Raw genomic sequence first — 21961 nt, 5'->3', positions numbered from 1 at the left:
AACTACCTGAAAGGGGGTTCCAAAGAGGATGGCTCTAGACTGTTCTCAATGGTAGCAGATGACAGAACGAGGAGTAATGGTCTCAAGTTGCAGTGGGGGAGGTTTAGGTTGGATATTAGGAAAAACTTTTTCACTAAGAGGGTGGTGAAACACTGGAATGCGTTACCTAGGGAGGTGGTAGAATCTCCTTCCTTAGAGGTTTTTAAGGTCAGGCTTGACAAAGCCCTGGCTGGGATGATTTAACTGGGAATTGGTCCTGCTTCGAGCAGGGGGTTGGACTAGATGACCTTCTGGGGTCCCTTCCAACCCTGATATTCTATGATTCTATGTGAAAGAAAGCACAGAATCAAATATTGGAAACATCTTAAATGAATCAAACTGTCCCATAGAATCTCTCTGGATAGAAGTTTCATGCTTGAATAATATGAGTACAGCAGTAGGAATACACTACCGACCACCTGACCAGTCTGGTGACAGGAAGAATAGGGAGGATAAACAAACAGAAAACCCAATAATAATGACAGGTTTCAGAGTAGCAGCCATGTTAGTCTGTATTCGCAAAAAGAAAAGGAGGATTTGTGGCACCTTAGAGACTAACCAATTTATTTGAGCATAAGCTTTCGTGAGCTACAGCTCACTGCTCAAATAAATTGGTTAGTCTCTAAGGTGCCACAAGTTATCCTTTTCTTTTTGCCAATAATAATGGGGGATTTCAGGTAGTCCCATAGTGACTGGGTATGTGTCACCTCAGGACGGGATGCAGAGATACATTTTCTAGACACCAAACTTTCTAGACTGCTTCTTGGAGCAGCTAGTCCTGGAGCCCACAAGGGGAGAGGCAGTTCTTGATTCAGTCCTAAGTGGTGCACAGGGTCAGGTCCAGGAGGTGAAGATAGCTGAACTGCTGGTAATAGCGCCATCCTGCAATTAATTTAACATCCTCGTTGGGAAGAAAAAGTCAAAGAAGCTCACCACAGTAGCATTTAACTTCAAAAGGGGAACTACATAAAAATGAGGAAGCCAGTTAAACAGCAATTAAAAGAAACAGTCACAAGAGTGACATGCCTGCAAACTGCATAGAAACTCTTAAAAACATCGTAACAGAGGCTCAAATTAAATGTGTAGCCCAAATTAAAAAAAAAAAGAGGACCAAAAAATGCCACCATCATTAAAAAATGAGTAAAAGAGGCAGTTAGAGGCAAAAAGGCATCCTTTAAAAACTGGAAGTCAAATCCTACAGAGGCAAATAGAAAGGTCCATAAATTCTGGTATGTCAAGAAGGAAAGTATAATTAGGCAGGTCAAGTATAATTAGACAAAAAAGAATTTGAAGAGCAAGTAGCAAAAGACACAAAAACTAACAGCAAAAATAAAATTAAGTACATCAGAAGTAGGAAGCCTGCTAAACAATCTGTGGGGTCACTGGATGATTGAGGTGCTAAAGGAGCACTCAAGGAAGACAAGGTTATTGTGAGAAGCTAAATGAATTCTTTGCATTGGTCTTCGCTGCAGAGGATGCAAGGAAGATTCCCACACCTGAGCCATTATTTTCAGGTGACAAATCTGAGGAACTGTCCCAGATTGAGGTATCAATAGGAGGAGGTTTTGGAACAAATTGATAAATTAAACCATCATAAGTCACCAGGACCAGATGGGATTCACCCAAGAGTTCTGAAGGACCTCAAATGTGAAACTGAAGAACTACTAATTCTGGTATGTAGCCTATCACTTCAATCAGCCTCTGTACCAGGTGACGGGAGGACAGCTAATGTAACACTGATTTTTTAAAAAGGCTCCAGAGGTGATCCTGGCACTTACAGGCCGCTAAGCCTGACTTCAGTACTAGGCAAGTTGGTTAAAACTATAGTAAAGAACAGAATTATCAGACACATAGATAAAAACTATACGCAGGGGAAGAGTCAACACAGCTTTTGTAAAGGGAAATCATGCCTCACTAATCTATTAGAATTCTTTGAGGGGCTCAGCAAACACATGGTGAAGGGTGATCCAATCGATATAGTGTACCTGGACCTGGAACTAAAATGATGAGGGGGTGGAACAACTTCCATATGGGAAGAGATTAAAAAGACTGGGACTGTTCAGCTTGGAAAAGAGAAGCCTAAGTGGGGGATATGATAGAGGTCTATAAAATCATGACTGGTGTGTCGAAAGTGAATAAGGAAGTGTTAGTTACCCCTCCACACAAGAACCGTGGGTCACTCCAATGAAATTAATAGGCAGCAGGTTTAAAACAAACATAAGGAAGTATTTCTTCACACAACACACTGTCAACCTGTGGAACTCATTGCTAGGGGACGTTGTGAAGGCCAAAAGTATAATAGGGTTCAAAAAAGAACTAACTCAGTTCACGGAGGATAGGTCCATCAGTGGCTATTAGCCAGGATGGGCACGGACACAACCTTGTGCTCTGGCTGTCCCTAAGCCTCAGAAGCTGTCTAGATAAGTACAAATCCATCCTCATCTCAACCATGTGCTAGGTACAATCTGGCTCCTCTCCTGCAGGGGAAGCATCCCCCAATAACGTTGAGCTCCTGTAATAGAGGCAGTCCCATGGGAATGAGCCCACTAAATATTTTTAAAAATCTGGACCAGCATCCCTGCAAGACCCCTGGAATTTTAGGACTTGGTGATTGTCTCTTTTTGGAAAGTGCTGCTCAGCAGAGGGAGGGTTAAATTTTCTGTGCCATGTGCCGGCAAAAGCTCTGGCGGGCAGGTGTTTGAGCTGCATCGATTAATTCCTCCTCATTAGTCCTTTGCTTTGCTCCCAAGTGGCAATTTAATTCTCACCTCCGTGCCGGGATTGGGAGGGCCAGCTTTGGGGAGCAGAAGGTTTGCTCCCATGGCGGGAGGCTTCTGCAAAGGCCGTTACTCAGCTGCTAATTGCTCCCTTTAGTGGAGGACCTAGCAGCTCCAGGTCTCTGGCCTGGGCTCTCTGGCTGCCTTTTCAAAAGCCTTGAGTGATTAGGGTGATTAGGGTTAATGGGGGCTGTGCTTTTCGAAGGTAGACCCCAGCCTCTGAAAGCTTCACACCCCATGACCCGTTGCACTGTCCTTTTTGCCTGAGTCCCCTTCAGTGTGAAAGTTGCCAGCCCCCCTTGGGGCCACAATGCACCTGCAGGAACCAAAGGAGATCATTCATTAATGAGAGTTCCAGGCGGCTTCAGAGACAGTGCTGCCGAAATGCAGCCACCTCTGGGGTGGGGAGTAGCAGAGTACGTGGGAGGAATGGGGAACGTTTGGCCAGGAACAGCAGGCAAAACCAGAGCGCTCTTATAGCCAGGAGCAAGGATCTTTAAATAGGGTTTCCAACGTTCTATTCACACAAAACCAAACACTCTTGCCCTGCCTCTTGCCCCGCCCCTTCCCCACCCCTTCTCCAAGGCTCCCCCGCTCACTCCACCCCCGCCTCCCCCCCATTGCTCACTCTCTCCACCTTCACTCACTTGCTTATTTTCACCAGGCTGGTTCATGGGGTTGGGGCACAGGGCGGGAGAGGGCTCTGGCTTGGGGTGTGGGCTCTGGGGTGGGGCCAGGGATGAAGGGTTTGGGGTGAAGAAGGGGGCTCCGGGATGGGGGGTGGAGTCGAGGTGTTCAGAGTATGGGAGAGGGCTCTGGGCTGAGGCAGAGGGTTGGGGTGTGGAAGGGGGTATGGGCTCTGGGCTGGGAGTGCGGGTTCTGTGATGGGGCCAGAAATGAGGGGTTCAGGGTGTGGGACGGGGATCTAGGCTGGGGCAGGGGTATTGGAGGGCTCTGGCTGGGGGTGCAGGCTCTGGGGTGGGGCTGGGGATGAGGGATTTGGGGTGTAGGAGGGTGCTCTGGGCTGGGAAAAGGGGTTCAGAGGGCAGGAGGGGGCTCCGTGCTGGGGCAGGGGGTTGGGGTGTGGGAGGGCTCTGGCTGGGGGTGCAGACTTTTGGGGTGGGGCTGGGGATGAAGGGATTTGGAGATGGGGGGGAGGGATGGATAGCGAGGAGGGCAGGGATAGCTCAGTGGTTTGAGCATTGGCCTGCTAAACCCAGGGTTGTAAATTCAATCCTTGAAGGGGCCATTTAGGGATCTGGGGCAAAAATTGGGGATTGGTCCTGCTTTGAGCAGGGGTTGGACTAGCTGACCTCCTGAGGTCCCTTCCAACCCTGATATTCTACGATTTGGGGTGTAGGAGGGTGCTCCGAGCTGGGACCAAGGGGTTAGGAGGGTGGGAGGGGGATCAGGGCTGGCGCAGGGGGTTGTGGGGCAGGAGGTACTAAGGGGTGCAGGCATTGGAGCCGGAGTTATTAGATTAATGAACTCAGGGAGCCAGTGTCCAGGGCCCCAGTACAAGGAGCAGCCCGTGGCAAAGGTAGACCAGGGAGGCAAGGCCAGGGCATTCCCATGCCATGACTCCTGCCCAGCTTTTGAGAGGCCCAGAGAGGCCTTGGGCAGCCAGTGGCTAGTCAGGGCAGCTCTCCATGTTACTTTATTTAAACGCCAGGAAAGAAGTGAATTGGGGCCCCCCTCAGCCAATCTGTCCCTCTGCAGTGCGTCCCGCCAGTGGCATTCTGGCGGGCATGCTGCTACCTGTACTGCATGGTCTCCGAGGTGGTCGAGGCTCGGAGCTTAGTCATGAGGATTCGGACGATGTTGAATAAGAAGATGAAGTTGATCTGCAAGAGACAAACGGTGGAAAGTCGCCAGTGTTCACACGTCTCCCACGCCTCACCCCGCGCGCCACGGAACAATCCTGAAAGGACTCCAGAAAAAATAAAATCTAGTGCCCAGAGAACCACTGCCGAAAGCCTTGCAGAGCCTTTTCCCATAGCACTCGCCTTCTGCTGCTGGACACCTGCGCTGGGTCCTGATTTCACGCCCACGGGAAATGAGGTTGGTGTTTCATTCCATTTCCTAGCAGGCATCTGTCCATAGTGTTAGGATATAGATATTCAGGCCTGTCGGTAAAGGCCTGTACTCGAAGAATTTAGGTGTATTCTTATCACTTGGCTAGTTAGGGGTATAAAAGAAAGAATCAAAATCACTGTCTGCCAATGTAAGGTCCTTCTCTTACTGTGACAGTCTGAGGCCCTGTTCTTAGATTAAGGCCTTTAACAGGCAGCCATAAGCTGGGAAGCGACCGGTCACATCCTCACATTCCAAACTAGTCACATTGAAATAAGGTGCTATTGGGCTGTTAGGATACAATCCTGTCCTGATAGTGCCTATCACCTCCAGAGAAAGGGAAGTGCCTAGAAAATGTAAAAGGAAACTTAGTTTGATAGCATCCTGCCTGGCAAGAACTCACTTATCAATAGCTGGGCTGTGAAATCCTCACTTCTGTATTGTTTTGTCATTATAGTTCCCACTTTGCTATTGTTTGTCTGTATAATCTCTGTCTGGTTCTGTGATTGTTTCTGTCTGCTGTATAGTTAATTTTGCTGGGTGTAAACTAATTAAGGTGGTGGGATATAATTGGTTACATAATCATGTTACAATATGTTAGGATTGGTTAGTTAAATTTCAGGAAAATGATTGGTTAAGGTATAGCTAAGCAGAACTCAAGTTTTACTATCTAGTCTGCAGTCAATCAGGAAGGGGGGTGTGTGGGTGGGGGAGATGGGAACAGGGAATGTGGGTAAGGAAATTGGAATCATGTTTTGCTAAAGGGGGAGATGTGAACAGGGAATGTGGGTAAGGAAATTGGAATCATGTTTTGCTAAAGGGGGAGATGTGAACAGGGAATGGGGGTAAGGAAATTGGTATCATGTTTGGCTAAGGGCAGGAATGGGAACAAGGACACAGGTGTAAGGCTCTGTGGTGTCAGAGCTGGGAAGGGGGACACTAAGGAAGGAAACTGGACTCATGCTTGCTGGAAGTTCACCCCAATAAACATCAAATTGTTTGCACCTTTGGACTTCGGGTATTGATGCTCTCTGTTCATGCGAGAAGGACCAGGGAAGGAAGCGGGTGAAGGAATAAGCCCCCTAACACATAGCATTACATTCCCTTCGAAGCTGGCACAATTGGTCCCTCCTGACTGGATCGGGAGCGGACTAGCAAGCAGATTGGGGTTTATGGACAGAGCTGCAGGTTCGGAGCTCAGGGCTGTAACAGCAGGGGATGGGGTGTCACATCTCCTAAGCCTACTGGATTTTGCAGGATGTGCCCTGCGTTTGGCTGTCAGGCACAAGCTCCTCCCCAAACACCTCGTAGCCCAGGGGACAACAGAGCTCAGAGCCAGAAGCCAAGGCGCTTAATTCTCACCTCGCCTGGCTGCTGGTTCTGTTTCTGTGCTGCTCCCAACCCTTCTACTGACCCAGGCCTCAGACCCCAACTGAGAGCTGTGGATAGCACCCAGACCTCTCATGCGGCAGCTCTGCAGCTAATCCACTCAGTCCCGAGGCTTTCAAAGCCAACAGGCTTTGGTTAGTCTGTCACTAATCGGCACCAACCATTAGGCCATACTCCCCACCCAGAGTCTGGACTCCTGCTCGCCACTGTTCTCCTGTAGGCTAGCAGTAGTTTGCAACCCACTGGCCAAGCGCGCATCAAATCCTCCTCCAGTGGCTAGTCTAATAACATATATTATTTATTGCATTTCTTATGGTCATGCCTAAGAATGGGGCCCCACTGTGCTAGGTGCGGTACAGACATGGGATAGTTGCTGGTCCCTGCCCCAAATTGCTCACAATTGAAACAGAGCAGCTAGACCTGGGGTGGGGGTAGAAACACACTAGCTGTGGGATGGCAGCAAGTGGCATGTTAGTGCCATTATTTTTGTGGGGGGTTAGTTCGGAGCGGATCAGCTGAACAGAAAGAAAAGGGAAGGGGAGGAGGGGGACAGGGCAGGGGCAATGGAAAGTTCTCTGAATGTCCCAAAGTTCCTGCTTTGGCTGCTTCTACTCTGAACAGCTGGAGTCCCTGGCTGGTTCCTCTCCGCACCTGTCCCCTCCAGCCATGGCTACGTCTGTCACTCAAATGCTTTGCCCCTCAGGCTTCCTGAGTGTTTCTGGGGCCTCTTGGTCAGTCTGTGAGGAACCTCCGGCCGAGCGGTTTTTCCTGCGTGGGGCTGCGCAGCTTGGCTGCCTCCTTGACCGTGGAGAAAGAAGGTTGCTTGGATCTGGCTGCAGGTCAGGCCCAGGCATGTGTCCAGAGAGCCAAGACTGGCTGCCAGGAGAGGTGGATGGCTAATGCTTTAGTCCAACACCAGTTGCTGGGCTCAATGCAGGCATCACTGGGTGAACTTTAAGGGCTTGTGATATACAGGAGGTCAGACTAGAACAGGGAATCAAATAGCCCCTCTATAAATCTTTTGTGACAGAGCCCCTCCAGTTAGAGATGCAGCCAAGCTCCTGTCTCTTGGGGTTTGGTCACCAGACGAAGCTCAAACCTTAATGCTGTTTCTCTTCTGATGGTGGGAAAAAGCACAGCCCCCCTCCCCCCCACTTCTCTGTTCCTACTCCCGGGGTAGTGACAGGACCTGGCTGGAGAATGCAGTTACCTTGATGGCTGCTCAGTGCCATCACATCCGGGGGGAAAACCATTCCCCAGGGGCAGAAACTTGCAGAGAAAGCTGTGGTGCCAGGGAGGCGTCGATTCGAGCCAGCCTTGCCCGGCTGTGCTGCTCTGCCTCTGTGGCAGGCAGGGGATGAAAAGGCCTCTTTACCATATGCTGATGGGAGACGAGTGCTCTCTCCCCGCGGGCCAGTTCTGAGCAGACAGGCTCTGCTGCCCAGCCATCCAGATCCCCCTCTGCCTTGAGCTGTGTGTCAGTGATTGCCCTGGCATAAGGCAGGCATCAGACTCACTCACTGCACACAGGAGTAGATGCTGCTGCATGGCAGGGGGAACCAGGCCCTAGAGGGGAGCAGACCCTCTGAGAGCCAGGCCACCTGCCCTATGCCAGCTGGGTGCCCAGAATTCATCTCAAGACAGCAGGGCTGATCTCAAAGGACCAGGCTCAAGTCTGGCATAAGCAAGCATAACGTGCCCCAGGAGCCAAGCCGGACTAAGTGCGGCATGCCATGGGTAAGGTGGAAAAGCTGGTGCATGCTCTGCTCCCACTCCTCAGATCCCCAGGGCTGCTGGGAGCTGGTTTAGCCTGTGGTGCAAGTTATGAGCATCCTCAGAGCGTCTCTGTTGTCTGCTGGCTGCTAATGACCCTCAAGGGGCTGTTGGGTTTCTGGGGATGGCTGGAGCACAGCATGTCCCCTGAGTCATGCACCCTACCTTGGGGTGATGGTATAGGGCTAGCTACACTACCTCCATAGTGATCTCCCTTGCACTGGGGGGACCATCAGCTTGTTGCTGCTAGGAACCTGGTAAAGCCAACAGAGCTCTGGGCAAGTGAGCTACAATCGATTCCTTCCCGTGCCTCAGCGACAGGACTAAGTTCCAGTCAGCCTCTCCTGTGCTGGTGGAAGCTCCATCCTTCGAGCTTTTTAAGGCCTGGCTTGACAAAGCCCTGGCTGGGATGATTTACTTGGGGATTGGTCCTGCTTTGAGCAGGGGGTTGGACAAGATGACCTCCTGAGGTCTCTTCTAACCCTAATCTTCTATGATCCTATGAAACTCACTCAAGCCCCTAGGGCTGGCCAAGTGTATAAGACTAGAACTTAGCCAACAATTCAGTTGACATACAACCGAGGGCCTCATTTATTCCTGGGGATGCTGAAGGAGAAGGAAAAGACCCAGCTCGACTCTTAGATCCCAGTGGGTGTTTGCAGGAAAACGATCTTTCTGATCTTAAATGGGGCCCATGTGATGTGGCATCACTGAGTTGCTCCAGTCTTGCAGTCTCACATGGGCTTTATTACACACACTTATAAACCCTTTCTCCCTCCATGTTTTGGGAAATTCATGGAGTCATTTCAATATTGTAAAATGGGGGGGGGTGGTTCATCTAAAAACCTCAAAAATAACAATGTATTTTTTATTTAAAAAAAACATTTTTTGCTGGAAAAAAAGCTTTGATGAAAAAAATGTCAATCCTGCTCTAATTCTGATGGAGTCTTTAATGACTTCCATGATTTCCACAGGCCCCCGCCTCGTTCAACACACAGGCTGGATGGCACTTGGGGAAGGGGGCAGTTTCATTTAGCATCTTCAAAGCACTTTATTAGCAAGACATTCGGGGGTCAACTTCAGTGTCAGATCTGGACTTTGTTCCAGGGGAGAAGAGAAGTGGTGGGAGATGGAGATGGAGAGCTGGAAGGGAAGGGTTAAAAGACAGAGGGGTGGAGAAAGGGGCGGAAGAAAGAAAAAGAAGGAAAAGAAAGAGAAAGGTGAATAAGCTTCTGAGAGTCCTGGAGGCAATCAATCCATTGCCTGGCAGCTTTCCTAATTGCTGTTCCATTAATGAGGTCATGGGGGGAGCCGCAGACAGAGCCAAGCAAAACTGACACAGATTAAAAACAGTCTGGCTACCTAAAGGGCTTGGAAATGAGAAGCCAGGCCCAATTATACAGAGGAATCGAGGGGAGGCCAGTTGATACCGGTGATTAAAAGCCCTGGGTATTATTACTGATCGGCGGGAAGGGAGGAGTAGCCACGGGGGCCTTTCACATGGCTTTTCCCCTCCTGCCAACACATCCCAAGTCCCACCACAAAACCAAGTCCCAGTGTGTCACACTCCTTCACATCTTCTGTTTACAAGGGTCGGTCAGCTGGGCAATGACCAGGTTGGCATCACAAACACCTTGCAAAGACATGGCATTTTGGGCTGTATAAGTAGGGGCATTGCCAGCAGATTGAGGGACGTGATCATTCCTCTCTATTCAACATTGGTGAGGCCTCCTCTGGAGTACTGTGTCCAGTTTTGGGCCCCACACTACAAGAAGGATGTGGAAAAATTGGAAAACGTCCAGTGGAGGGCAACAAAAATTATTAGGGGACTGGAACACATGACTTATGAGGAGAGGCTGAGGGAACTGGGATTGTTTAGTCTGCAGAAGAGAAGAATGAGGGGGGATTTGATAGTTGCTTTCAACTACCTGAAAGGGGGTTCCAGAGAGGATGGAGCTTGGCTGTTCTCAGTGGTAGCAGATGACAGAATGAGGAGTAATGGTCTGAAACTGCAGTGCGGGAGGTTTAGGTTGCATATTAGGAAAAACTTTTTTACTAGGAGGGTGGAATGGGTTACCTAGGGAGGTGGTGGAATCTCCTTCCTTAGAAGTTTTTAAGGTCAGGCTTGACAAAGCCCTGGCTGGGATGATTTAGTTGGGGATTGGTCCTGCTTTGAGCAGGTGGTTGGACTAGATGACCTCCTGAGCTCCCTTCCAACCCTGAAATTCTATGATTCTATGAATCCCGTCTGGTGAGTCCCGATTCATTTCCTCGCCAAACGCACTCAGATACCAACAGGCCTTGAGAAGCCAGGGCTGGTCTGACGCGTGCTGTTTGAGCTGTTTAGCAAAGATGAGGTGGAACGGATGCTCCTTTTGTGACCATTTTAAAGGTGAAAAAGGAACTTCCCAGGCACGGGGAATATTTTGGCATCCCTTCAGGATCAGTCCATTCAAACAGCATCTCCCTGGCATGTCATCACAACCCCTCTGGGACGGGGTGGGACGGCGCACCCTCTGCTTGGCACAGACCTATACCACTGGGCAGTGTTTCACTCCACCACCTTCGACATACTAGTGCAGGGGCTGGATTTACAGTACCCCCCAGTTTTACTGCCCCTTGTCCGAAGGTGGGCGGAGCAGAGGTGTCTCCTCCTTCTTGTCAGACCTACTAGCCTTTCTCTCTCTTCTGCTCCTTCCCCCAACACGGCCTCCCTATGATCTTCTATGATCTTCTATTGGCGGCTGTGATTGCAGAGCCACTGGCCATTATCTTTGAAAACTCGTGGCGAACCGGGGAAGTCCCGGATGACTGGAAAAAGGCTAATGTAGTGCCAATCTTTAAAAAAGGGAAGAAGGAAGATCCTGGGAACTACAGGCCAGTCAGCCTCACCTCAGTCCCTGGAAAAATCATGGAGCAGGTCCTCAAAGAATCAATCCTGAAGCACTTGCATGAGAGGAAAATGATCAGGAACAGCCAGCATGGATTCACCAAGGGAAGGTCATGCCTGACTAATCTAATCGCCTTTTATGATGAGATTACTGGTTCTGTGGATGAAGGGAAAGCAGTGGATGTATTGTTTCTTGACTTTAGCAAAGCTTTTGACACGGTCTCCCATAGTATTCTTGTCAGCAAGTTAAGGAAGTATGGGCTGGATGAATGCACTATAAGGTGGGTAGAAAGCTGGCTAGATTGTCGGGCTCAACGGGTAGTGATCAATGGCTCCATGTCTAGTTGGCAGCCGGTATCAAGTGGAGTGCCCCAAGGGTCGGTCCTGGGGCCGGTTTTATTCAATATCTTCATAAATGATCTGGAGGATGGTGTGGATTGCACTCTCAGCAAATTTGCGGATGATACTAAACTGGGAGGAGTGGTAGATACGCTGGAGGGGAGGGATAGGATACAGAAGGACCTAGACCAATTGGAAGATTGGGCCAAAAGGAATCTGATGAGGTTCAATAAGGATAAGTGCAGGGTCCTGCACTTAGGACGGAAGAACCCAATGCACAGCTACAGACTAGGGACCGAATGGCTAGGCAGCAGTTCTGCGGAAAAGGACCTAGGGGTGACAGTGGACGAGAAGCTGGATATGAGTCAGCAGTGTGCCCTTGTTGCCAAGAAGGCCAATGGCATTTTGGGATGTGTAAGTAGGGGCATAGCGAGCAGATCGAGGGACGTGATCGTTCCCCTCTATTCGACATTGGTGAGGCCTCATCTGGAGTACTGTGTCCAGTTTTGGGCCCCACACTACAAGAAGGATGTGGATAAATTGGAGAGAGTCCAGCGAAGGGCAACAAAAATGATTAGGGGACTGGAACACATGAGTTATGAGGAGAGGCTGAGGGAGCTGGGATTGTTTAGCCTGCAGAAGAGAAGAATGAGGAGGATTTGATAGCTGCTTTCAACTACCTGAAAGGGGGTTCCAAAGAGGATGGCTCTAGACTGTTCTCAATGGTAGCAGATGACAGAACGAGGAGTAATGGTCTCAAGTTGCAGTGGGGGAGGTTTAGATTGGATATTAGGAAAAACTTTTTCACTAAGAGGGTGATGAAACACTGGAATGCGTTACCTAGGGAGGTGGTAGAATCTCCTTCCTTAGAGGTTTTCAAGGTCAGGCTTGACAAAGCCCTGGCTGGGATGATTTAACTGGGAATTGGTCCTGCTTTGAGCAGGGGGTTGGACTAGATGACCTTCTGGGGTCCCTTCCAACCCTGATATTCTATGATTCTATGATTCTACCCAGCCTCCTCGTTAATGGGCTCATTTGCTTCCCCCCCCAATCTGATCTGATCTCCTCATTCAGGCCCGAGTGGGCTCGCCAGTGACCAGAGTGCTGTCTCTGTTGCTGATTCCCAGCACTCTGCCCTGGGGCCCCTCAACTGGCCTGCCCTTCTCCGCTGCATGAAACACAAACCGCTCGTCTTTGCTTTCATGGCCTATTCCCGCCTCAGCTCTCGTTCGCTACCCAGATGCTGACGCCCCACTCTGCTTGGCCAGAGATGCCAGCCTCCGGTGCCTGTTTGTGCCACTTTCTAACAAGCACCTTCGTGCCTTCTCCAGTGCGGCCCCTCTTGCTCCCCATAAACATCAACAAAACCACCTTCTTGTCCTCCTCACAACTCCCCTTTGCCGTGAGCCTGAAAAAAACTAGGCGCCAGTTAGGCAGCGGGTGTGCTGATACCACCCGCTCTCTGTTCTGCTGACCAGGGTTGTCTTGTATTCCCCTGTCTGTCGCAGACACCTGTTGTCTTGCAACGTTATCCTTGGGGGATCCTCTTTGGGGCAGACACTGTCATTTGGGTCTGTACTGTGCCTAGGCCAATGGGGCCCTGATCCATGCCTTGGGCCTGGAAATGCTACAAGAATACAACAAATAGATAATGTTACTAATCTGGGCAAGCCACTTTGCCATGGAATTCAGGATGGTGCCCATCTGGGATGGTTGGTAGATGTCCATTGTGGTCAGTGATCTGTCTACACTGTACAGCTGACCTGAGTCAGACACAAGAAGGAGTTTGGCAGCTGGATGAAGAGGGGAACAGTGATAAACCTGCAAGGTGGGGGGAGTTTTGGAATTTCAGGGGCAGGAATGGGAGGGACAGACCCGGGGTTACAAGTGGGAGGGTGGTTTCCGGCTGGGAGAGGAATCAAGCAGGTAGGGTCTCCTACCAGCAGGGTGAAAAGGTGGGAGTTGGAAGTTGGGGTGAAGAATAGCTTGGGGGTGCCGAAGCAGGTGCGGAAAGGGGAGCGATTTTCAGTGTGATTACCTGTTATGGTTTATATGGTGGGAGCACCTGGAGGATCAGGGTGCAAGGAGCTGTACAAACAGAAGACAGCCCAAGATGCTTAAAGAGTTTTTTAGCTGAGAGCCAAGGGAGTCAGATTTTGGAGGGTGGGGGCTTAGCAGCTGGGTTGGGATCAAACGGTTTAATGAGGGCCTTGTCTAGTTAGCCGCTCGACTGCACTGGATGGGACGTCCAGTGCTGACCCAGGCAGTTACATTACGTTCTAACCCGTCCTTCCTTGCTCAAAGCAATGCTGGCTGTCTAGCTCCATTCCTGCTCTGCTTTTTCTTTATCCTTTGCTCTCTCCCCTCACGTCACCCTGTCAGGGGGCTGCCAGCAATCACAGTACAACGGCTGCCATGGGACCTGCAGGCTTTCCCCAAGGCACCCCACAGAAGCAGCTGAGTGTCAGACACCCTGACTGGCTGGCTTCGGCACATCGGGGTGAAACACTGATGGGCATTTCGGGGTTGTGGTTATTTCCAAGACCTCAGTCTGCTGAGGCAGATGATCTCCTAAGAAATGTTCCCCCTTCACCGATCCCATGGGCAGAGCAGCTCTCCCTGGCTCAAGAGGCTGGAGCAGCTTAGGAGAATGTGGCCACCACAATCAGAACAAGATTGAAGCTCATCAAGTGAGCAAGAACATCTGTTCTTACCAGGAGCACCAGGATCATGGGGCCTTGGTAGATGTAATCGGTATAGACTCCTGCTCGCTTCCCGAACCAGCATCTGCAAGTCAAGCGAATGGGGCGGTCAGCATCAGGGCCTTGAATCTAGGCACAACTTCCTTGGAAGAGCCCCTCCTAAGGCCTTGTTTACATAGGAAGTTATATCGGTGTACGGTAGGGTGTGAATTTAAAGCACAATAACTAGTTGGGTATAACTGCCCGTGTGGAGACTCTTAATCTGGAATAGAGACTTGTCTACACCTGGATTTATTCTGGAATAGCTATTACTGATCAGCAACATGTGTGGATGTGCTTCTTCTGGAATTAAAGGACCTTGCTCTGGTTTAGTTTAATTTAACTAAAGAGGAATCAAGCATGCTTATTCTGGAAGAAGGGGGCGTACACATGGAGTTAGTCAGGAAGAGCAATGCACTTTAAATTCTCACTTTACCCTAATCTGAATTAAACTGAGAGTGTAGGCAAGCTTTAAGAGGGCCTTTTGCTGGGTTAGTTTATGTTGCTTTGGAAGTTGTCTAATCTAAACTGAAGAGACCCTGGTATTCAAGAATTACAGCATCCACACGGGCAGTTATAAGGGTATAACCAAAGCAGTATAAGTATACAAGTCTAACATCCCATGGGGACAAGTCCTGAGAGTGTCTCCCTGGCTTTTGCCACACATCTCAACCGGTGCAAATCGTGCAGGAGTGGGAAAGGTCTTAGAGTCACGAGGCAAAACCGTAGCTGGAAAACAAGGCAAGTTATCAGGCACCGAAATGGGCTAATTTTAATGCCACTGTTCACACAAAGAACACATCATGTTCCAGCTAAGTCCTCCATTAGCAGGTCTCTGTGAAAGTGGCCCAGGTGGAGTCAATGTATAACTCTGCTGGCAGATTAAATCCCAGCTCCATTTAGCAAACACTTTGTAGGATCCCAGGCTCAGGCTAACGTCTCCCCTTCAGTCCTCACTTATCACTTCACGGGGAAAGCCCAGCAGCAGCCAGTCACTGAGCAGGACTAGGGCTCGTGCACCAAACCAAGGAAGGAGCTTGTCTGTCTTTCCCCACCCTTTGCATGTAGCCGGCCTTCTGTGAACTCTTTAGAGTGGGAACATATCCACCTCTTTGTTTGTTCAGCAGCCATCCTGAGCAGTGCATCCATATCAATATTTTCCCAATGCTAATAGATGTGGTAGAAATCAGGCTTACTTCTCATTGTCATAATACAGCTTTCCCAGGGCCCAGGCAATAATGATGGGAAAAGGGATACCTGCGAGGAAAGAAACATATTGGTCTGAGTGGCAGAAGTACAGATGAAGGTCCTGGGAAGATCTACTCCAGATTTGTGACCAGGACTTGGGGGGCACTCGCAAGACGTTGCCCCCAAAGCGTCGGCTCTGGTTGGAAGATGGTTTCTAATGAAATTTACAAATTCAAAATCTGGGAACAGGGGAAAAATGCTGGCGATGTTTTCAGGACCTGTCCCCCTCCGCCTCCTTGTTTTTCAACCCAATATTGGGGTGGCCAAGGCACTTTGGAAGTGTGAATGAGGAAAAAAATGAGGTGAAAGTTTTGAAACAAAGACAACGCGACTGGGGAAAGGTTTCTCCTTTGCTACGGCCAGCTCCGGTCCTGGATTTTGCACTGAGCTTGGTACATGCTCGTGCAGGATGCTGCCTGCCCGTGCAATGCAGATAGACGCTAATTGCCCTGAATATCCCCAGTGAGACCTGGAGCTCGGATTCCGGGAAAGCTCTGCCCCACACTATAAGCTCAGGGGCTAGGCAGGAAGAAATACCTCCTGGTCCGGGGCCCTCCCCTCTGCCGCCCACAGGATGTTCTGTGGCTGAGCACACACTGCGGGCTGCCCCCGGGGGATTGAAGATCATTTGTGCCAAGCCCTGAGGGAATCTGGGTCCAATGCGGGGTTGATCCACCAGTGGGTGCTGCCTCCAAATGCTCCAAGTTCCTGCTGCTCTAGGAGCCACGAGGAGGTGTGGTTCAGCTGTAGGGCAAGGCAGCCGGGCCTACCAGAGCTGGGGCCTCACGACCATGAGAGAATCTATCCAGCCTCATCGTGGCAAGACTGGCAAGAGGTACCATGGGAGGGGCTGTTACATTCCCCTTTGGGGGAAAGCTGGCAGCTTGTCTGCTCTGCACGGATCCCCCGCGTGCAGCGCTGGCGCCCACCCCGGTGTCCGCACGGATCCCCCGCGTGCAGGGCTGGCGCCCACCCCGGTGTCCGCACGGATCCCTCGCGTGCAGCGCTGGCGCCCACCCCGGTGTCCGCACGGATCCCCCGCGTGCAGCGCTGGCGCCCACCCCCGTGTCCGCACGGATCCCCCGCGTGCAGGGCTGGCGCCCACCCCGGTGTCCGCACGGATCCCCCGCGTGCAGCGCTGGCGCCCACCCCCGTGTCCGCACGGATCCCCCGCGTGCAGGGCTGGCGCCCACCCCGGTGTCCGCACGGATCCCCCGCGTGCAGGGCTGGCACACGCCCCGGGGCACACATTGTGAGGTCTGAATTTTCTGCACTGATTTCTCTCCCATCTGTCTCTGCCCTGCAGGACGCAATGATGCACTTGGAGAGTGATGGTGGTGGTGCAACTCGCACTCAGGGCCACTGCTCACCAGCCGGCCCCAACCAGCAAAGGGCTTGCACAGAAAGTCAGAACCGCAGTGAATGCCCCAGTCTTGCCCGTGCTCCATGGGACTTACACCAGCCGATGCAGATGAACATCCACTTGCGGAGCTTGTCGGTGGAGTAGGTGAGCACAATGGCCGTGTGGAGGTAGCAGCCCTCGCCGAACATCCAGAAGAAGTTGGTGACATGGAAGTAATTGTAGGCGGCTGTGACCAGGCGGCACCAGGCCTGCCACGGCAGGGAGGGATACAAAGGAAGCAGGAGAGGGTGTGCGTTAGGAACAGACCATGAAGCAATAAAACAAACAGCTCAGCCATTTCAGAGTTTCTTCTCCCCACTGGGCTGCTTGATTCATCTGGTGCTGAACAGAGACAGTACTCTTCCTACAGGAGCTCAAAGGTAGGAAGCCCCAGCAGCTCCATATTACCGAGGGGAAACAGAGGCGCACAGAGAAAGTGACTTGCCCAGGGAGACCCACTGGGTCAGTGGCAGAGACCCCATATCACTTGAATCTACGTTAGTTCTTATCTAGTCCCCATTATTGTAGCATCAAAGCTTCTCACAATCATTCATATGTTTATCTTTACAACACCCCCTGTGAAGCTGGATGCTGCTATTATCCCTCTGGGGCACATGGGAAACTGAGGCACAAACTAACCCAAGCGCTCAGTGGGAAACACAGATTTGAACAAAGGTCACGTAAGTCCCAGGCTAGTCCCCTGCGCCTCTCGGGGTAGTTCTATGGCCTTCCACATACAGTAAATTAAAGCGAGGTGCGACTTGCTTGCATTGTGATACCCACCCCCAGGGCTGACTGCGCATAGTGCATAGTGCAGAGAGGCCCCTGGCACAGGCATATTCCAGGGGTGGCCTGGGCATGGACATGGCTTCTTCTCCTCTGCTATGCTTCCATGCCCCGCTTTCCCCTCCCCTCACAGAGACCATGTAACCCCTCAAATCACCGCCCCCAACGCCAGGCTGGAGCCGGGCTGACCTGGAAGTGAAGGTTGCTGGGAGAGGGTTAGAGGGGCCGGTCCTGCTGGACACACACCAGCCCTGGGTGCAGCTGCGTGAACTTCGGCTCAGATCCCCAAAGGCATTTAAGTGCCTAAATCAATGGAAGTTGGGTGCCTAAATACCTTCAAGGATCTGAGCCCTCATCTTGTCAGACTGCTGTCTGGGACGCTTCTTCCTCCCTGGCCCCCCATTCAGCAGGCCTCCACTCCCATCTATTTCCTCTTAGCCGCCAAAGCCCCCAAGTGACATTGGCTATAAAAGCTAGCAAGCCCTCTGGAATGCTACAGAGCAGACCCTGGGTCGACGGTCAAGTCAGCAGGGCTGGAGCAGGAGCCGGTGCTGGGATTGTGGGATGGAGCGTGCTCCGCACAGGGGAGGGGGATTAGCAGGAGGCGTTGGCACAGTACACCTGCCTCCCTGCCACTGGCCTATCTTGTCCCCGCTTCTCTTGCCAGGCGGCCTGCTGGCCACCAGCTTCCCTTCCCTGATTGCCTGGGCCCGGTGCCGTGCGCACGGCCCTGCAGCGCTGGGTAACGCCAGCAGCGCCCAGCGCCGTCTACGCCGCCCCCGGCAGTGAGCAGCTGTGGAGACAGCGCAGCTCGGGCTGGAGCTCAGGCTCTGAAGCTTAGGCAGGAAGGAGGGTTCTGGAGCCTGAGATCCAGCCCCGCAAACGTGACTCTGTTGGCCTGTGAGCTGAGACTCGCAGCCACGGGCTGCCACTCACAAGGGACGAATTCTGGGCTGACTTACTCTCGGAGCAGAGTCAGTGGGGTTTGTGTAGGGCAGAGTTTGACCCCTGGCCAATTATGTTTGGGCCAAATTTGCTTCTTCCGCCTCTGCAGTACGGAAACTCCAGCCTCAGCTTTCAGACTGTCCCGAACTCCCTCCCAGCCTTCCCATCTGACTCTACATGTCCTGTACCCGCTCGCCTCTCCCCTCTTCACCTCCCCCTCCCGTGGCGTTAGACCTGGACTATTGTGCAGCAAGGCCTGTGCTGGGGAACGCTGCGCGGTGATGCCGGAGGATGGGGGAGAAAAGGAGCTGGGTGCTAAGGGTCATGGACACGGACCCCCCACCTTTTGTGAACCATATCATGGGGGTGAATTTCCTGCTCCAGGAATGGAAGGAGCTAAAAGCACTGGGCAGAGCCAGGCCTAACAGTGTGGGAAGGGCCTGTGTATCCTCGCCCTGCAAGGCTTTGCCAATGCACCTCAATCTTGGCATGGGCACAGATTCGGGGTGCTGGGGACGGGGGGGCTGTGAGTCAGGCATGAGGTGCATTGGCAGAACGCTGTGTCAGGAGCCCAGGGCTGGAATAGCAGGGGGCTGTGGGTCAGGAGAGAGGTGCATTGGCACAGCTGGGGGGCAGCCCAGGGTTAGAATAGCAAGGGGCTGTGGATCAGGCATGAGGTGTATCAGCAGAGTGGAGGGCAGGGGAGATTGCCCAGCACCTACCCGCATTCTCAGCTCTTTGCCGGCTGTGAAGAATCCGGCGCTGCCACAAGAAGCAAAGCACTGGAGTGCTAAGGGATCCACTCTGTATCCGTTTGCAAGGTGGCTTCTCACCGTGGGTGCTGGTGGGAGCTGGTGATAGTTACACCTTGGCCTGCAGTCCTGGGGGACCCTGCTGGGGGTCCAGCTGGGCCAGCCAGGGCAGCCTGAAGGGTTTGAACCCAAGGAACTGCAAATCCGCCTGCAGAAAACTAGCCAGGTCCGTGGGGGTGGGGGGCAGGTGGAGGGGCCCTGGGGGCTCAGAAGCAGATCTATGGGCTAGGGGTGAGTAGCACTTGGTCTAGGCTATAGACTGACTCTGGTGCCCCTGTCAGCCTCCCCGGGCAAAGGTCAGGGGCACATGTCTCCTCCCCTCCGCACTAACTTGCTGAGGTTCTGATGACCCCGTGGGGCCTCGGGGCCGGGACGTCTCCCGGAGGCCAAGCGCCAGTTTAATCACATCCCGGAGCCAGGCTGCTCCAGGGGATTAACTCACACGTGAAACCACACAGCAGACACAGGCCAGGGCTGGCACCACCTGCCTCTTTGGTTAGTGCAGCTCTGACTGCAACGGCACCTACTTGTCACTCTGACAGCTCTCGGCTCCAAGGCCCACAGCCCAACCCAGCTGGGCAGCACCTCGCTCATGCGCCGTGCTACGCCACATGGGCAGCACCACCCCGTATGGCTAACCTCAACTTAGCACACTGGGTATCACACACCACCCTGGGCAGGGCCTGGCATGCTGGGTGTGCAACATGGCACCCTGGGCAGTGTCCGGTATGCCAGGTGTGCAACAAGACACTCTGGGCAGTGCCCATCACACTGGGTGTGCAACATGGCACCCAAAGCCATGCCCGGCACACCAGGAGTGCAACGTGGCACCCAAGGCAGCGGTGCCCGAGACGCCAGGAATGCAACATTACACCCTGGGCAGTGCCTGGTATGCTGGGTGTGCAACATGGCACCCAAGGCAGTGCCCAGCGCCCTTCGGGTATGTTTCCACTGCACCTCGGGTGTGTGACTGCAGCCCGGGTGACCATACCAGCACTAGCTTTAATCTAGAGAACATGTCTAAAAATAGCAGCAAAGATGTGGGGCCGGGAGCTTCCGTGGAGGCTGCCCACCCTCCCCTGGGGCCACTTGACTATCTCGTGCTGCTGCAGCGTCACTGCGATTGTGACTTGAGCTGGGAAATGCCCGGCACACTGGGTGTGTAGCCACCCACACTGGCTGCTGCTGGACTCACCACGTTGCTTTCATGCACGGTCGGGTTCATGGTGAGCTGCACCACAAACCAGGTGGCATTTCGTAAGATGAAGGCTGTGATCAGGTTCCAGTGGATGATGTTCCGCAGGCACCTGATGCTCCTGTGCACACAAGAGGGGAAGGGAAGGGGCTGTTAGGACACCTTTGCGGTTTGGAGTCAAAGCAGTACCATCCTCTGCCCTATCCAATCTTTTCCCCGCCTCCCTGATGTCCACCTGTGGAGCTGGCCAATCAGTGCAAAGCACGGGGGTGAGTTTGTGATGAGGGAGCTGGAGCTGAGGCCCACCTAACTCATTGTGACCCTAAGAGCACCCCACTGCCAGAGGACAAGGGGCTCACTGGTGGCAGATGATGAGTTTCAGCTGGCCTGACCAATTCAGTGAACCCCAACACACTAGGGGTTATACTCTGTATCTAAAAGGGTGACACAACCCCTTCCCCATCTGGATATCACCCCAAACACTGTGACACTCATCTCAACCTTCTACTAGGTGGGAGCAGCTCTTTATCCCCACTGAGCTGGGCTGGAGTCAAACTGGTGACCTACAAGGGACTTAAGGGGGTCCCAGAGCCCAGGCTCCAGCTCGAGCCCGAATGTCTACACCACAGTTTTACAGCCCCACAGCCTGAGCCCTGCAAGCCTGAATCAGCTGACCCGGGCCATCTGTGGGTGTTTAATTGTTGTGTAGAGGTACCCTAAGTCCCTGTAGAGAGGGGATTTAGTGGTGCCTCTCCACAGTGCCCTGTATGTGTGTTTGTGTGTGAGAGCCAGGACATGCTGGCCAAATCTCCTTAGCAAATCCTCTAGCTCTGTGTCTGTAAGACCCCTGCTCGTGTGCCTGCGAGTGTGTGTGTGTGTGTGAGTCAGGACAACGTGCCAGCCAAGTCCCCTTAGTAAACCCTCCTGGTTCTTGGTTCATGCCGGCGGTTGTTTCTGTGGTATGGGGGCCTGCCTCCTTCCCTCTCCGCACCCAACTCATTTCACGCAGGCCACCTAGCCACCATCACTTTCAGTTGATACCAGCCCGGGGCCTTAGTCTCTTACTGCAGGTACAAGTAACGCCCATTGGCTTGAATCAGGCTGTGTTTGCTGGCCTGGCTCTGAAGAGTAAAAGCTCCTGTACTCAGGTCCCTGAGCTGTCCTGCCCTGTGCCGCACAGAATGTCTCCCAAGCTGAGCACCTGCATCGAAGTCCAGCCCAGTGCCTGTCAGAACCCGCTTACCCAGCTCAGGGGTGGAACTGGGCAGGAAACGGCTCTCCTGTCCCATGAACATTTTGCAATTTTGAAAAATTTTCCCAATTTGGGACAAAAAGTCAAAAATTCCAAATTTTCCACCAACCGAAACTCTAAAAGAAAATTTCAGTTGGGGTGTGTGTGTATCAATCAAAATATTTCATTTTAATCATTTTAGAACATTTCAACCTTGTTTATTTATTTATTTGTACAATAAATGAGCTTAAATTTTGAAATGAAAAGTCATTTTCAACCTGGAACTTTTCATTTAGAAAATGTTGTAATGGGACGTTTTGA

General features: G+C 52.1%; 1 protein-coding gene across 1 annotated transcript in view; it reads right to left on the bottom strand.

The window, feature by feature from the left end:
* The window catches only part of LOC140903899 (corticotropin-releasing factor receptor 1), a 124457-nt gene that overhangs the window by 16490 nt on the left and 86006 nt on the right, over positions 1-21961 (bottom strand). The window contains exons 6-10 of the mRNA XM_073325842.2: positions 20410-20530; positions 16727-16880; positions 15218-15278; positions 13995-14067; positions 4575-4660 (exon numbers count right to left, since the gene is read on the bottom strand). Of these exons, the coding sequence (XP_073181943.1) occupies positions 4575-4660; positions 13995-14067; positions 15218-15278; positions 16727-16880; positions 20410-20530 (495 nt within the window). The remainder of the gene's footprint in view (positions 1-4574; positions 4661-13994; positions 14068-15217; positions 15279-16726; positions 16881-20409; positions 20531-21961) is intronic.

Source organism: Lepidochelys kempii, chromosome 27 (assembly GCF_965140285.1).
Source record: "Lepidochelys kempii isolate rLepKem1 chromosome 27, rLepKem1.hap1, whole genome shotgun sequence".
In the NCBI taxonomy this organism is placed as follows: domain Eukaryota; kingdom Metazoa; phylum Chordata; order Testudines; family Cheloniidae; genus Lepidochelys; species Lepidochelys kempii.
This window is presented reverse-complemented; position numbering and strand designations above follow the sequence as displayed.